The 15,525-nt window shown below is 39.3% G+C and overlaps 1 protein-coding gene across 1 annotated transcript in view; it reads left to right on the forward strand.

Moving 5' to 3' along the window:
• The first annotated feature begins 3,138 nt into the window (after positions 1 to 3,138).
• mitfa (melanocyte inducing transcription factor a) overlaps positions 3,139 to 15,525 on the forward strand; it is a 33,029-nt gene continuing 20,642 nt past the window's right edge. The window contains exons 1-2 of the mRNA XM_037785544.1: positions 3,139 to 3,239; positions 9,878 to 10,109. Of these exons, the coding sequence (XP_037641472.1) occupies positions 3,226 to 3,239; positions 9,878 to 10,109 (246 nt within the window). The 5' untranslated portion in view covers positions 3,139 to 3,225. The remainder of the gene's footprint in view (positions 3,240 to 9,877; positions 10,110 to 15,525) is intronic.

Consider the following 15,525-nt stretch of genomic DNA (forward strand, 5'->3'; position numbering starts at 1 on the left):
TTTATGTAAAGCACTTTGAATTGCCCGGTTGCTGAAATGTGCTCTACAAATAAAGCTGCCTTGCCTTGCCTTGCCTTAGGAGACCCCACAGCAGATTGAGGCTGAGGATAGAGACAGTGAAGTTGAATAAACATAAGCATGCATTCGCTGTTTTTGGCTTCACGGGGGGGTTGAATGTCTAGACACGAAAGTCGCATCAAAGCAGAGCTGGTGGTATTGTTTAGACCACACATTGATGGGATAGATAATTTGGAAAAGGAAGCACTATCTGTACTATTCTGCGTTAGGTCCTGTGAATAACTCATTATCCTGGGGAGAGAGCACACAATGTTGCTTTGAATTGTGCCTTTTGTGTGCAGACAACTGTCCTTGTAATGAGTCGCATCCTTGCACATCAACCTGCAAAATTAATTTGTATGCTTCAACCAGTTATGGAGCAGAGGGACGGGTAGTTTCTTCCAGTCAGTCCTGCATGAAGCAAAACACATCTGATAAGCCATATTTTATAACTCCACAGTCTGTGCAACGCATTATGGTTATTTGATGTGTTAAATGGTGATTTTTCACACTGTATGGGTATGTGAGAGATCGTTGCTGATAATTAGAAATGATTTCAAAATGATTTCACCACTAAAAAAAACTACTAAATCAAATGAAGTTACTGGAAAAAAAGTTAAATGTTACTCAGCAGGATGTCAGACCGACAGAAAAACAGTTTGAAAAGTTGAAAGATGTTGATACACTGCCAAAAATAGGTTTAGGACTACTGCTGCATTGTGAAATCCTTTGTGAAGGTATTCAACACTCACGCAACTCACACAACTGGGAGGAAGGTGACGAAACAGTCTGGAAAAGAAAGCACCAATTTTAGAGCCAAGTTTCAGAATGGAAATGGCTGAATCACAACCCACGCTTCCTGTTTTCTGTGGCTGCAATAGCTGAGCTACATTTACTATCTTGGAAAATTCCAAAACCCTTATAGTCATATTATCAATATGTTCCACGTGCATTTGCTCACCAGTATATTTGCAGTGAATTCAGGGATCTTTGCTCTGCTGTACATTAAAAGAAATGCACACAATTTCCTCACAAGATTAACTAAAATTTCCATGGCGACAAAATAGCACAGTGAAACAAAATTTTTCACAAGAAATAAAAGGTAACACAACCTATTTGGAATTACTGCCAAATTACCCCAATATTTACCTCAAAATGTGTCGAAAATTGCTTTATTATAAACAGTATTTAATAATTACGGTATATTCTCCTATTTCCCAATAACTGGTAATTTATTTAATACATTCCCAGGAAAAGAATACAAATTTAATTGATATGCTTTATTTTCATGTCTGCTGATAAATAAATAATATTTAGCAAATAAGTTATTCGAAATTTCTTAAAAAAACTCCCTGAATCATTACTTTAGCTACCAGGTTACAGTTGTGTCGACAATATGCCTGATCAGAAGCCGCTTCTCAAGCCTAAGGGCCCTATTTTAACCATTACATGCTATTTAAGCATGTAATGGTTAAATAATGTTTATAATAAAGTAATTTTTGATACATATTGGGGTAATTTGGCAGTAATTCCAAAGAAATTTCAACTGGGTTACTAGCCAACTATGATCTAATTACCATGAAATTTGCGGACCTGTAAAATGAAGTGTTACCAAATAAAACAGTTGCTAATACTCATTGTGCTTTTCATTTTCAGTACAGTTACTCCAGAAAGAGTTCCTCACACTGATGCTTATTTCAGCATAATAACTTTCTGTGATCACAGATTATTTTACGAGTAGTTTGTAAATGAATAATAGGCTGAACATGTGATGTTGAAGTAGAGATTTGGCTATTTTTTATGCATGTTTTTATGAATTTGGTTTCAAAAGATTTAAAATACGATAATTAAAATGGGCTTTCATGGAAGACTATTTAAGGAAATGGACAAAACGATGGCAAAACATGCCGCGAGTTGGTTAAAGCACCCACAGACTGTATATAAGAAGCAGGCAAAGTCACCGTGATGTCACCCATTGGGTTGTGGACTGCCGTTTTGAAGCCTCAAGTTCGGCATTTTGGCCGTCACCATCTTGTTTTTTTGGAACCAAAAGTGACACAAAAGGATGGACCTAGATGTTTTCAGGCGACCAAAAAGGTTATAATTATCTTTCATGAACTGAAAAGACACTAAAGGGTTAAGGTTGTAAAACAAAAACATGGACAACTCCCAGACCAGACAACGCCGTGGTAGCGACCTGTCAATCACAAGGTAGCCCCGCCCTAAAGCAGATTCTGGTTGTAGCCTTATATTTAATGGACAGATTAGAGTGGTATGGATCATTTTATCTTACTCTCAGCAGAAAAGCAAATTCTAGTATTTCCCCAAATGTCTATTGCTTTAAATTGATTTCTCAAACTATTTTGTACTGTACTTTGGATTCTGCAGCTTGTTTGAGTGTCAGACAATAGTGTTTTAAATCGCTTGTGGACTAATACACAGTGTTGCCAACTTAGCTAGCTACTTTCATTACAAAAGAGTCGGCAACGCTGCCTTTTTCCTCTCCAAAAACACAGCTGTGGTGTTCTTAGATATTCTTGGAAAATGCTTGGAAATAACTCAACTTCAAAATAAAAAACAAACAAACACATTTTGTCTTTCTGCCTTTCTTTCACACTTTTCTCCAGATAGCCATCTTAATATCCTCTTAATAGGACTATAAAACCCTATAACTGGTTTTATGTTCTCAGCAATGTATATTTCCCTGGGTCAATATGTTGAAATCCCCCACCTACAGTTTATAGCCCCTTGATGTTATACTCTTTGAAACCGACGCCCATAAATTTGTGGGCAAGACAGTTATGTATTTTTCGTTAGACACTGATACGGTCATGGTCCTGCAGACACTGAGATAGTGTTAGAACTAATCAAACCCCTTAGCTAAAATATTCAATAATCCACGGCTCAGTTAGCTCACCAGCAGCCGTGAATGTAGATAGTGTGTTAAATAACTGCTCCTGTTGCAGAAGTGCTCGTCCTCCTTCCCTAAACTCGTATGTCCAATCAAACCACAAAAGCCGAGACATCTGGGACACTGTGTCAACTTGCAAGTGAGACATTATTGAGTCACACCAGGAAGTCCTGGCATCCTAAAACGCTTTAAAAAAGGACCTCATTCCTCAAACCGCAGCAATAGTGAAGTTGGGGACCCTTGAATCACTGACTAACATGAAAATAAAAAGGTAAGAAACCTTGTTCTTTATGTGTTTAATTTTTGTTTTGAGTATTCATGCCACTACGATTCAATTTTACAAACATATAGATAGATTTCCTTCGTTCTCATATGTCTTTTTCAGTGTTTAACTGACAGGTGTTTATGAGCAACTGGGCTAAGTGTGTTATGCTTGAGCTCGTAACATTCCCACATACTAACAAATGGCAACACATCAGCTGTGTGTCTGAGCTACACATGCACACTAATCATTTTCAACGGCCCCTTTTAAATGCTGACTGTAGAGAATCGGCTTTCTCTGCTTTTAACTCAGTGTATAGGCCCATGCTTGGAGAGGGCCATCTTAATTTCACAAACAGAAGTCAGTGGGACGGATTTCGTTACAGACACCCTGTCTTTTACTCACAACGTCTCAACACAAGGCTTCAGGAAATGTCAATTGATGCAACAAAATCAGTGTTCTGCTTGTTGAGGGAAAGAATGAGCCGTGAACAGTCAACAGTGGTCTGCTGAGTCATTAGTACGGTATGTGGTTTGGTTTAGGTCTGGGTGGGCGGTGTTTTTTTTTTCCTGACCTAGGAATCTATGCATTGCATTGCATAGAAAACTGTTTCTTATAGCTGTATGTGCACTCTGAGGTTACAATGAAAAGATAATTTACATAAAACAATTCACTTACATGCAGTATCAACTTTTAAATTAGCCTATGCATCTTGTCATTGTCTGATATGTACCACCGCAGAGGTCACTGATGAAACACGAAGACTGGAAACTTGACTTGGACTTGCAAAAAATCACTTGTGAGCATCTCTGCTTCTTAGTTCATGAAAGTATACTTTGTATACTTTAACTTATAGTACTTAGCCAATGATTTATGTATTACATTAAGAGACTTGTTCATTTTGCTATTTGACCTGATGATTTGTGATAAGATAAAAAAAAATAATAAACTGTGTTGTTCCTGCATGCCTCTATGGTGAACGGATAATCCATTAACTTGATGAATTGGATTAAATTCATATAAAAAAATCATTTGACAAACTCTTGCATACTTTAATAGGCTACTCTATCAAAAAGAAAGCACAACTACAAGCCAAATATTCTTTTCTGTAGGCCTATAAGGCAATAATACTTAATTATACTTTTCTACAAGTATGTCTTGATCAAAAGATTAAGTATGTAGGTCTATAAGCCAAATGTACTTTCTGTATACTTGTCATAAGCCAAGTACACTTAGACTTTTAAGTATACTTGTCAGTATAAGCCAAGTATACTTAGACTTTTCTGTATACTTGTCAGTATAAGCCAAGTATACTTAAGTATACTTTTGTTAAGTATATCTCTGATAAGTATATAAAAAGTAAACTGGAAGTATACTCTCGTATTTTAAGATCAAAAGAAGTATACTAATAGCACACTTGAATAAACTTAATTTTGATAAGGGACATTGCATTATATAAACATGGACTTAAGGGAAACTGCTTAACAATGATCGAAATTAATATTCATCATTAGAGTACAGAGCTGCATCACTGAATGGAGAAAATATCAGTTGAACTACTTGTGTAACTTTCTAAGACAGTTTTTACTTCATTCAAACTACCATTACAGTACAGACCTGCGTCACTAGATGAAGAAAAGATTAGGCAAATATTTACTATTTATGAACAAACATACATTGTCTGAATGAATACGTGAATATATTAATTCATTTTCTGTTATGTATTAAATGTGTAACTGTGTAACTGACCTATGAGAATGAATTAAAACTGTGAGATATTTATGAATGACACCTTGTGTCATGAAAAGTTTTGCCTAGCCGTGTAATTTATCCTAATGCGAACAATTGAGACGCTCACCTTTCTCCACAAGTCTCTGGCGTCATGTCTGATGTTGAAGTACGCAGCACAGAAGACAGATGATCTGCGACGTGACTTGTTGTAGTTTATCGCAGAAAAAGGTTTGTTGGCACTCATACATGGAGCCAAACAAAACAAGCATCCTCTGTGCCTGCGCAGGTTTGGACACTGAGTTTCCTTCAGTGAGTCGTAGAAGTTGTCCCGTGTGGACGTGGTGAACTTTTGCTTGAGACTAACTGGATGTCAGTCAGTTGTATTTGTGCCTCCGGGGTGGTTTTCTCACTGTCGAATAAAAGAGGACAGAACACCATTTCTCGTTCAGTCGTAGCAAAGTCAGAGAAGTGCCGGTTGAACTGGTTGTGGAGGTCATGAACGTCTGTCGGTATTGTCTAAAAAGTGAAGCCAATGCTGAAGTGCCTTAAACTATCATTCTTTCTAACAGCCAGCAGGGGGCGACTCCTCTGGTTGCAAAAATAAGTCAGATTGTATAGAAGTCTATGAGAAAATGATCCTACTCCTTCTCACTTGATATATTACCTCAGTAAACATTGTAAACATGAGTTTATGGTCTCAATCGCTAGTTTCAAATCTTCTTCAATACAGCATGATGTTCATTTAGTAAGTTATGGTCCCATTTAGAGTCAAATAGACCATAAAGCAGGGGATGCTTTAAGGCGTGGCTACCTTGTGATTGACAGGTCGCTACCACGGCGTTGTCCGGTCTGAGAGTTGTCCGTGTATTCGTCTTACAACTTTAACCTTTTCATGTGTTTTCGTGTGTTTTCAGTTCATGAAAGTTAATTGTAACATTTTTGGTCACCTGAAAATGTCTTATTCAGTGTTTGGTTGTACTTAGCTCCACCCTCTCGTGTCACTTCTGGTTGCAAAAAAACAAGATGGCAACGGCCAAAATGACGAACTCGAGGCTTCAAAACTGCAGTCCACAAACCAATGGGTGACGTCACGGTGATTACGTCCACTTCTTATATACAGTCTATGGTCCAATCTAAATTTAGACAGCACCCTATGTTGGAATCAAGTTAAATAGCAGTACAGACTCATTGCAGTCATTCGCCGCTAGATTCATTAACACAATGCTGCATTTTATTGATTGTTTTGGGGGGGAAGTAATTTTTTTATTCCTTTGAGGGCATTACAGGCAGAATTGAGACGGTTCCGGCCTTTGGGCTGTATGTTACTCATGTGTGGTTTAGATATTACATGTACTTAGTTTTGAATTTCAAGTGACTAATTATACGTCCTAATATAGATGTGAGGAACAAGGTAACCACAGTGGATATGCGTAGAACATGACTCACACTATTTCTTCTTTTTTTTGGGCCAGTTGTGCTGACTTGTGTCTTCATACATATATTCACTTTCAATGCACATTATTAATGAATATAAATGAAAATAATATAAACTGTTTAACATCTTTAGGCATCCAGGGACAGGTTCTGTCACTAAAAGTGTAAGCGTGCAGCCCTGACAGGTGCAAGGAAACTTACATAGGAGATAAATAGGAAAGACTGGAAGAGACGCTTATTTGATTTCTTGATGAGAGTTGGATGAAAAGATTGATACCTTTTGTCCTACAGCCAGCATGCAGTTTAGTTTAATATAACATGATTGGAAACGGGGGAAAACAGCAAGCTTGGCTCCGTCTGCAGATTAAAAAAATCCACCAACCAGCGCCTCTAAAGCCCACTAATAAATATTTAATAAACATATCTTGTTTACTCAATTCGTAAAAAGTGCTTTGGAGCAATTAATCAATATTAATGGTCTTACTGATAACAATTTTATGTGGACAAATAATTTAAGAGCTTTTAGAAAGTTGCTGAATAAAAGTACGTCTTATTTAAATTCTTATGATTGTGAATTAATCATTTTAAAAACTTTGGCAGGTCCAAAATGAATGTTTTGTTTATCTCTGTGGAAGATATCCGACGTTTGGGTCCCACTTCTAACAAGATGTGACATGTAGAGGCTGAATTTTAACAAAAGCACCTTTAAGTATCTGAATCCAGAACGGCTAGAAAAAACAATGAATATTTCAAAAGTATCCAGAAAACTCAAATTACTTTGACTCTCTGACTCACACCAGGTGCAGATTTCTGTGAGCTAATTAAAGATATTCTTGGGTTTCAAAAAAGAAAGAAAAGATCATTGAGTTTCTTTGCTATAGTGCCGAAGCGTTGCCATTGGTGATGTAGAAGCGATAGCTACAGACCAGCGCTAGATTTGACATGCCAGCCTAATTAGTGCGATTATCGCACAGCTGCACAGGCTGAGAGGATTTGAAGTGGTTTTATCAAAAGGATCATTTTCCCGGGGAATGCCTCATCCCGACAGCGTGTGCACTGCCAGATCCATTTTGGGTTTGGGATGTGCAAGCGCTGTCCGCTCAAATATGCTGCAGATTTGAGAGGTATGAACTCAGGAGTGGACAGGAGGAGAGTAGTGGAAGCATGGTGTATTATTGCACATGAGTAAAGCTGTGAAGTCATTAGGTGCATTGTGTTTTCCAAAGAGCACAGGTACTGCCTCAGACCTCACAACAGACCAGTTATTGGAAGTCTGGTGGCACATAATCACATCAGCTTACCCCCCAAATCAGACTCTAGCAGAGCATGGAGGGTAAACCAAATTTAGGCCTAATCTTACCAAACAGATTTGGCCACTGATGGTGGGCTAATTAACAGAATTAACGATTGATGTAATGCCTCAGTTCAGTTAGGGATTTGCCTTTCCTTCTTTATAAAATAGGGGTAATTAGGAGTCCCATTAAGGCAACCAAATTGTGACTTAAAGCTGATCCAATCAATATTTCTATAAACAACAATAGATCAAATGACTGTGTGTGTGTGTGTGTGTGAAAGGGTCGCATGCAACAATGAATCCACAAAGAATTATCCCCTAACTTTGCAGTTCCTCTCCGCTGTAAGGAGCGTTTCAGCTCATTGTTTTGGTTTTCCTCCCCACAGCTTTAATGTTTTGGTTTCACCGCTCGCAACAGCGTCGTTTTCAGCAGATCCACAGGAGGTATTAGACACTAAATCGGAGCTAAGAGGCGAGTGAATAATGGACTTGTCAGGTGGACACAAACACGACATGACTTTTTTTTCTCCATGTCGGCTGGATGTGGGAATAGGCAACTGCTTTAAACAACTGCAACTTTAAAGGTGTTAATAGCTTGTTCCTGCTGCCGCCAAGTTAATGCCTTTTTAACTAAGGTTTGGCGATAATTCAATATGATAATTTATCGTCTTTCAATGGAATCGTATCATGATTAAATCATATATTGATATATTGTGATATAATGTGATCAAACTCAGTTAAATCAATCTATTGTCTTAATATAATTACTCTGTTTTTGTGTGAATGCATGTAAACATAGTCAGTGTATGGCTGGAAATACTTTTTTTTATTATATTATTATTATTATTATTATTATTATTATTATTATTATTATTATTATTTTATTGTATTATTTTTTTATTTAATATTTTTCATTTTATCTCTATAATTTCACTTGAAACGGTTATGTTCATTATGCACTAAAATACTCCGTACTTTTCATTTGTTAAGTATTTAATTCACACAGGAGTATACAAAAATAGGCTTTATCATGTGGTTAGTTCATAAGACTTTTTATAATGGCTGTCAGCCGATTAAAGTATTTAATTGCGATTAATCGCATGATTGTGCATAGTTAATCGCGATAAATCACAAATTAATCACACATTTTTTATCTGTTCAAAATTTTCCTTAAAGGGAGATTTGTCAAGTATTTAATAATCTTATCAACATGGGAGTGGACAAATAAGCTTGCTTTATGCAAATGTATGTATATATTTATTACTGGAAATCAATTAGCAACACAAAACAATGACAAATATTGTCCAGAAACCCTCACAGGTACTGCATGCAGCATAACAAAACAGCTGTCAGTGTGTCAATATGCTCAAATCATAACATGGCAAACTGCAGCCCAACAGGTAACAACAGCTGTCAGTGTGTCAGTGTGCTGACTTGACTATGACCTGCGCCAAAACTGCATGCGATTATCATAAAGTGGGCATGTCTGTAAAGGGGAGACTCGTGGGTACGCAAATAACCCATTTACATTCACATATCTTGAGGTCAGAGGTCAAGGGACCCCTTTGAAAATTGCCATGACAGTTTTTCCTCACCAAAATTTAGTGTAAGTTTGGAGCGTTATTTAGCCTCCTTCGCAACAAGCTAGTATGATGGTCGGTACCGATGATTGTCAATGATTCCTTATCTAATGTCCATCTAACAACATGTTATTATCGCGTTAACTTTGACAGCCCTACTATTTATTCATTAAAGTACCAGAAAACATGCTATCGTGATATATATCGTTATCGAGATGACCTATATCAGGATAGAAGGTTTTGGCCATATCGCCCAGTCCTACCTTTAACAAGACATGATATATAAATGAATGTCTGATTTTCTACAACAATACTTTATATATTATTAAAATATTCAACCAGGACAGTTCAAATCACTAAAATGTACTAGACAGCACGGTGGTGATGTTTAGCACCTGTCATTTCACCCTCATTCAAATAACATTAATATATTCTCAGTAAAAGAATCTCTGGCTTCCCTCTATCACCATATTGTACTCCACTACAACACCCCAGGATGGCTCAGAAACATCCCACCGGCCTCGCTCATACACACCAGCATGTTATTTATCCCGATCTGTTAAACTCCTCCCTCCTCTCTTTGCCCTTGGGTGGGCTGGGGTCTTCAGTGCTCCCCCGGACCTCCATGGCCTCTACAAGCGCCTCCACAGTTCCCACCCTCCACCGGCCGTGACGTCACAGGTCCGGGTCCGAGACCAGCCGGCGTTCGCCCACCGCCAGGGTCAAGAGCGCAGGGAGGACCGAGAGAGGAGGACCAGAGACCTTCTGCCCCACGACACCCAACACACCTCCACCGTCCATGTCACGCCTCCCCGCGGCCGGCCCATGGAAGTTCTGAAGGTAAGCCGAACCAACGCTCTGGTATACCTGTGTGAGCGGCAGCCGTGATGTGAAGGGTGACTTGAGGAGACATGGGGGTGCTTACTCTTTCGTGGAGTTTTGCTTCCACCCATTCCAAACTGGATTATACATTTTTCCATTTTATTAAATCACAAATTCAACATGATTATGGACTTTGGCATCAGAAATTCCTCCGTCTGTGTCAGCTCCTGAGACACAAATACAGTTCTTTGAGAGTGGACTGTGTTAAATCCACGGGGGGGATTATCTCTTGACAGAATTCCTGTTTCCAGACATTTGGCATTCAACACATTTAATCCTATTTGCTCCACTACACTGACATATTTTCACTCATTTCATCCCTGGTATGACCAAATGGACCCTGAAAACGTGAGAATATAAAGACGAGAAAGAAATGTTTTTTTGGAAGAGAAAGAACGCTGAACTTATCCTGGAAGTTTAAAAACTCTTAGATAACAATAGTTGATAATTAAGATGTTTCTAAGATCAGGACCGGTAATCAGTTTTCACCCCTTCAGGAATTTCAAAGTATCTGAGTTTATCAAAAACGCTCGTGAGTTGAAATGCCAAATGTCAGACATTTGATATATCATTTTCTTCATTGGTTTTACACGTTTCTGTGCCTACAAGAAAAAATTACTTCTAGTATTTCTGCCGATTATCACGGATATGCATTTGATATCATTAAGTCCGATACGTTCTGTAAGATAAGTGTGACCTTACTGGAGCTGGGTGATGGAGAAGTTCTTTTAAGGTCATCATGTTGTTGACTTGTGAGTTGTACCATTCTCATATCTGACTTATCAGTGTGTTTTATTGATAGCGGAATAACATAATCCTTTAGCGCTATACGACCTCCAGTGATTTCAGCATGAAAATCGCATCCTGCCAGGGTGACTCGGCATGTGTTACTATTTTCACGTGGACTTGTGTCTACGTGCAAAACAGGAAATGCCTTTGTTGTTGTTTTCATTTATCTATAACATTTGTAGTGTTGTGAGAACGTGGTGTGTCGGTATAGAAATATTTTGCAAATTGTTCTAAAAGAGGGTTGTACTTCATAAAGAAATCTAACACTTTTCCTCATACTGTATTATTTTCATAGTGAATCCAGACGACGATCCCAGTTTCCTGGGCAAATACTTCTTGACAGTTTGAACCTAACCTGTCTGTGGATTATCAAAAGACCCCCCCAAAGCCGTGCAGGCGAGGCAAAATTAGCTTAGAAGTACCAGGCAGAGCTGCTGGACCGTGAAAGTGAAAACATAAAGCTCAGATGAGGTTGTCCAAGAGGGGAGGGGGGACCCTTAATTAGCCGGGTTACCTCTGACCCCAGTGAGGATGAAGTGAAAAAAACAGTTCAGGGATCAAGACAAAGGAAAGGCAGAGTTTTATCACACAACTCAACTTATAAGTCAGCAAAAAATGCTCATTTGAATCTTGAGCTCATTTAAGAAAAAACACTATATAGTGCAAGATAATCTAAATTAGTCAAACATCAGCCTCAACAGTACAAGTATTGTAGGAAAATGTGTTTAACATAAACATTACACCTGCCACCATCTAGTTCACCCTTTGTTTTTACAGAATAATGTCTTTAAAGCGGTTTTATTGATATTTTGTGAACAATATATCAAATGACAATGTGAAAGATGGCTCTTTCTGCCCTCAAATGTTGTCGTGTTTACCGTGTTCACGAGAAGAGTCCATATGAACGCCCCTCTCTTGTGGTATTCATGACCTCTTAAGCTCCGAGTTTACGACTTGTGACGTGTTTGTTGACGTTGTCAGAAATGGTGGCGGCCATGGAAGCTAATATTTCGGTGCATAATAAGTTAATATATATTTAAATTTTAGTTGTATATTGTTTTTTCTTCGTAATTGTATAACATGCCTTAGGAAAATGTTGATATTCCCAACAGTCTCATCTTTTTCCTCTGTCATTATGTCTCTGCATTTCCTGCATTATGTTACCTGCTTGCTAGCTTGTTAAATTGTTAGCCTCTGTGGCTTCTAGATGACGACAGTAACGTTAATATTGCCGTTGCTTAGCAGCGGTGTTCTTCACGATTTAACCACTTGAACGCCAAGCATGTCGTGTACACGACTTCCCATGTTGTAAACACAAGCTCACAAGTTTCATTTGAAGGCACCATTAGTAGTGATGAACCTACAGAGGGTTATCATCTGAATCTGCAGCTCCCATCGGCTTTATGGAGCTTTGGAGTGAGTTTTAAGCTCTTAGTTTAGCTGTTTGACCCACAACTTTACTGTTTAGGTTCACTCTCACTGAACTAAAACAAAGTGTCTCCATGCGGAATCTGATCCCACCGAGGACTACTTTCTAACATTAAACTATTGGACAAGGTTAAGTAAGATCTCACTTTACTGAATGAGACTTTGTACTTCGTTGCCTGTGGGCTGCAACTGTTCTCGTTGGAGTTGAGTTGTGTCGACATCCGTGCCTTCTTGATTTTCTCAGGGCTGTTATGACTGACTGATAGTGTCTTTAACACTCGATGGAAAAAAAATCTTCAATCAGACCGAAAAAGCCAAAATCTGTAAAAATAAAGAAATAAAGAAATATGTTATGTATATAGTGTTGTGCAGTATAAACTAGCATTTTAATGATGTTCTTTACTGTCTTTGTGTGCACAGCATGTACAGTAGTTAAAGGTGCTAAATTTGAAATTCAGAGCATGAATATGATTGCGGGATTGCCTCCACATGGCTCTCAACATGGCTACGGCTGACAAGCTGTGAGCTAACAGCTAGCAGTGCTAACAGCATGAACAGTGCAAACAATGGTAACAGTGCTGGCGCTACGCTTCCGCGACAATGACGTGGGACGACGTTATCAGCTGTAACCGCCATATGAGCGCAGTGCAGAGCAGCGGCGATTAGCTAGCCAGTGGGGCACACACACAGGCATTCACGTGCACTAAAATGCACGCGTGGCCAGACCAGCAACATAATGGAGCACAGAGAAGCTCAGATACAACACACACAGAGGGATTGTGACTTAATTTTCTACTCAGGTAGACATTACTTCTCTAATCTTTACATAGATAGTATGTATGATAGGTAATAAATAGTTGTTTGCTGCTATATTAAAAGCTAAGGTTGATAGTGTTCTTCAAAAACATTGTCGCCGGCGCGTAGACATGTCTCAGGATCAATGAGGGAATTTCTTCAAATTTGGCGCAAACGTTCACTTGGACTCAAGGATGAACTGCGTCGATTTTGGTGGTAACAGGTCAAAGTTCAAGGTCACTGTGACCTTACGTTGTGAAAGAGATATCTCAGTAACACCTGGAGGGAATTCTATTACATCTGGCTCAAACATCCACTTAAAGGATGAACTCAAAGGTCACTGTGATCTCACAAAACACGTTTTTTGCCACAACTCAAGAATTCATCTGCTAATTATGACAATTTCACACAAATGTCTAACAGGACAAAATTATGAAGTTGTGACATTTTGGACAGACATGGATGTAAACTGCAACTTGACTGGTTGGCGGAGTCATACGACCACGAGGCGGTAATTCTAGTTTGTTATATTAGTTGAAATTGTCATTACATCCCGACAGCAATCAGTAATCAAATACTCTGTACAAGCTGCTAGCTTGACAGCTGTGAGTATTGACAATAGTTATATTCATTATTTACGTTCACAATGATAATTTTAGAGGAGTGGCTTTAGAGGGAGGCCTGAAGCGATGGACTGTCAGTGTTGCCGACTTAGCGACTTTCTCTCTAGATATAGGGACTGTTGGAGCTAGTGCTGTTAGCTACTTACATTGGAAAAGAGTTGGCAACACTGGGCTGTTTTTTTCGGTCGGATATTTTAAAAAATCTAGCGTACTCTTGCTTGTTTCTCAACATTACCGACCCTGCCTTTAATGCTCTGAATTTAGCACCTTTAAGTAAAGCTGACTGATACCTTTGATTATTACAGTTATATTATACAACAGATGACAGGTAGTCATTGCATGGCTGCTTATGTAATCTCTTGTGGTAATGAGTGTCGTGTTTCTGTATTTGTGGTTCTCTTACAAGCATAGAGCATAGAATTGATCTATCCGCCTAATTTTCCTCCCTAATTGCGGCTTTGTATATATTAGAAGAATGCAATCAAACACTTTCGTATTATATTTATTGGCCCAGAACAGCCCTGACTTTTAAAAAAAATCACCAGATTCAAATCCACGTGCCGACTTTCGTGCCGTACTCTGACCTTTTCCTCAAACTCCAGGCACATTTCAGCTGAATAATGCTACATCTTTGTGCTCTTTTTGATTTGAAGGGTAGACTCTGAGGTCTCAAACTTGGCTAAGAGAGCCTTTTGTTTAATCAACTCGGAGCATACCTAAAGCTCTGTTCTCAGTTTCTAGTGGCCAGCAGATTCTTCAAGATAAGATTTTCAAAAAATACGACTGTTTCAAAATCAAGAAGTTTCCAGCAGTTTGTTCTCCTACTGTAAAGATCTTTGCTCTTGCTGCTCTTTGGGAACACACGGTATCTTGTTTTACTGTCTCACTCTGTCGTAGCAAGCTCAGCTGATTGCATAGCCCCTCGCCAGGCATCATAACGACGCTCTGTGTGTTTATCACTTAAGCAAGTGCATGTTCTTAATCCCTCACAGACTGGACAATGTGCCTCATTCTTGGAAGAGGATGTTAAACATACTGTAGCCACAGGGTAAAGAAGCAGAGAAGACATCTCTTTGTCTCAGGCTCCTCCTCTTGATGGGGTGGCCTGTCTCTGTCGTAGCTGCTATTTGCTAGAGAGACTTGTTACTAAGGGAATTCGGCAAGAGAGCAAAGTCAACTTCCTCCGGGCGATGGCGGATCTCAGCTCATTCAATAGTCGTTCAACTGAAAATCCCTCCCATCACCGCAGCCTCAGTGTCACTTGTGGAAGCGCTGGCGAACGTTGTCATTAAATTCACCCCCCAGCAGAAATGGGAACTTGGACTCAACTCGCACTTAATGTCTGGTTCTCACTACACGACTTTAGGCCTGATTTTCCGCTCCCCGACAGTTTCTGGAACTCCCCGACAAAAAGCCCCAGATCACAGGCAAATCGTCGTTGGCTCGCAGCTCGCACATCTGTGCTCGAATGTCATGTGTGAACTGCTCAAAGAAGGGTGCCAAGAGGCTCGCCGACGCTCGCCGACACAGTCCAGATATCTAGCGTGCTAAACATCTGGCCCTGTCGGGGACTCCGGCCACGAGCTACAGCCAATGAGAGCGGGGCGTCACACAAAGCAAGCACACGTTGGCTTCAGCATGTGTTGGGTCTGCTTGTTAGCCTATTAGTCTTTAACTTCTAGATGTCCACGACCCACAGCACTCCCTTCAGAACCACATCTTTAGCAGACAATCAAATC

Source organism: Sebastes umbrosus, chromosome 1 (genome assembly GCF_015220745.1).
Source record: "Sebastes umbrosus isolate fSebUmb1 chromosome 1, fSebUmb1.pri, whole genome shotgun sequence".
Lineage (NCBI taxonomy): Eukaryota > Metazoa > Chordata > Actinopteri > Perciformes > Sebastidae > Sebastes > Sebastes umbrosus.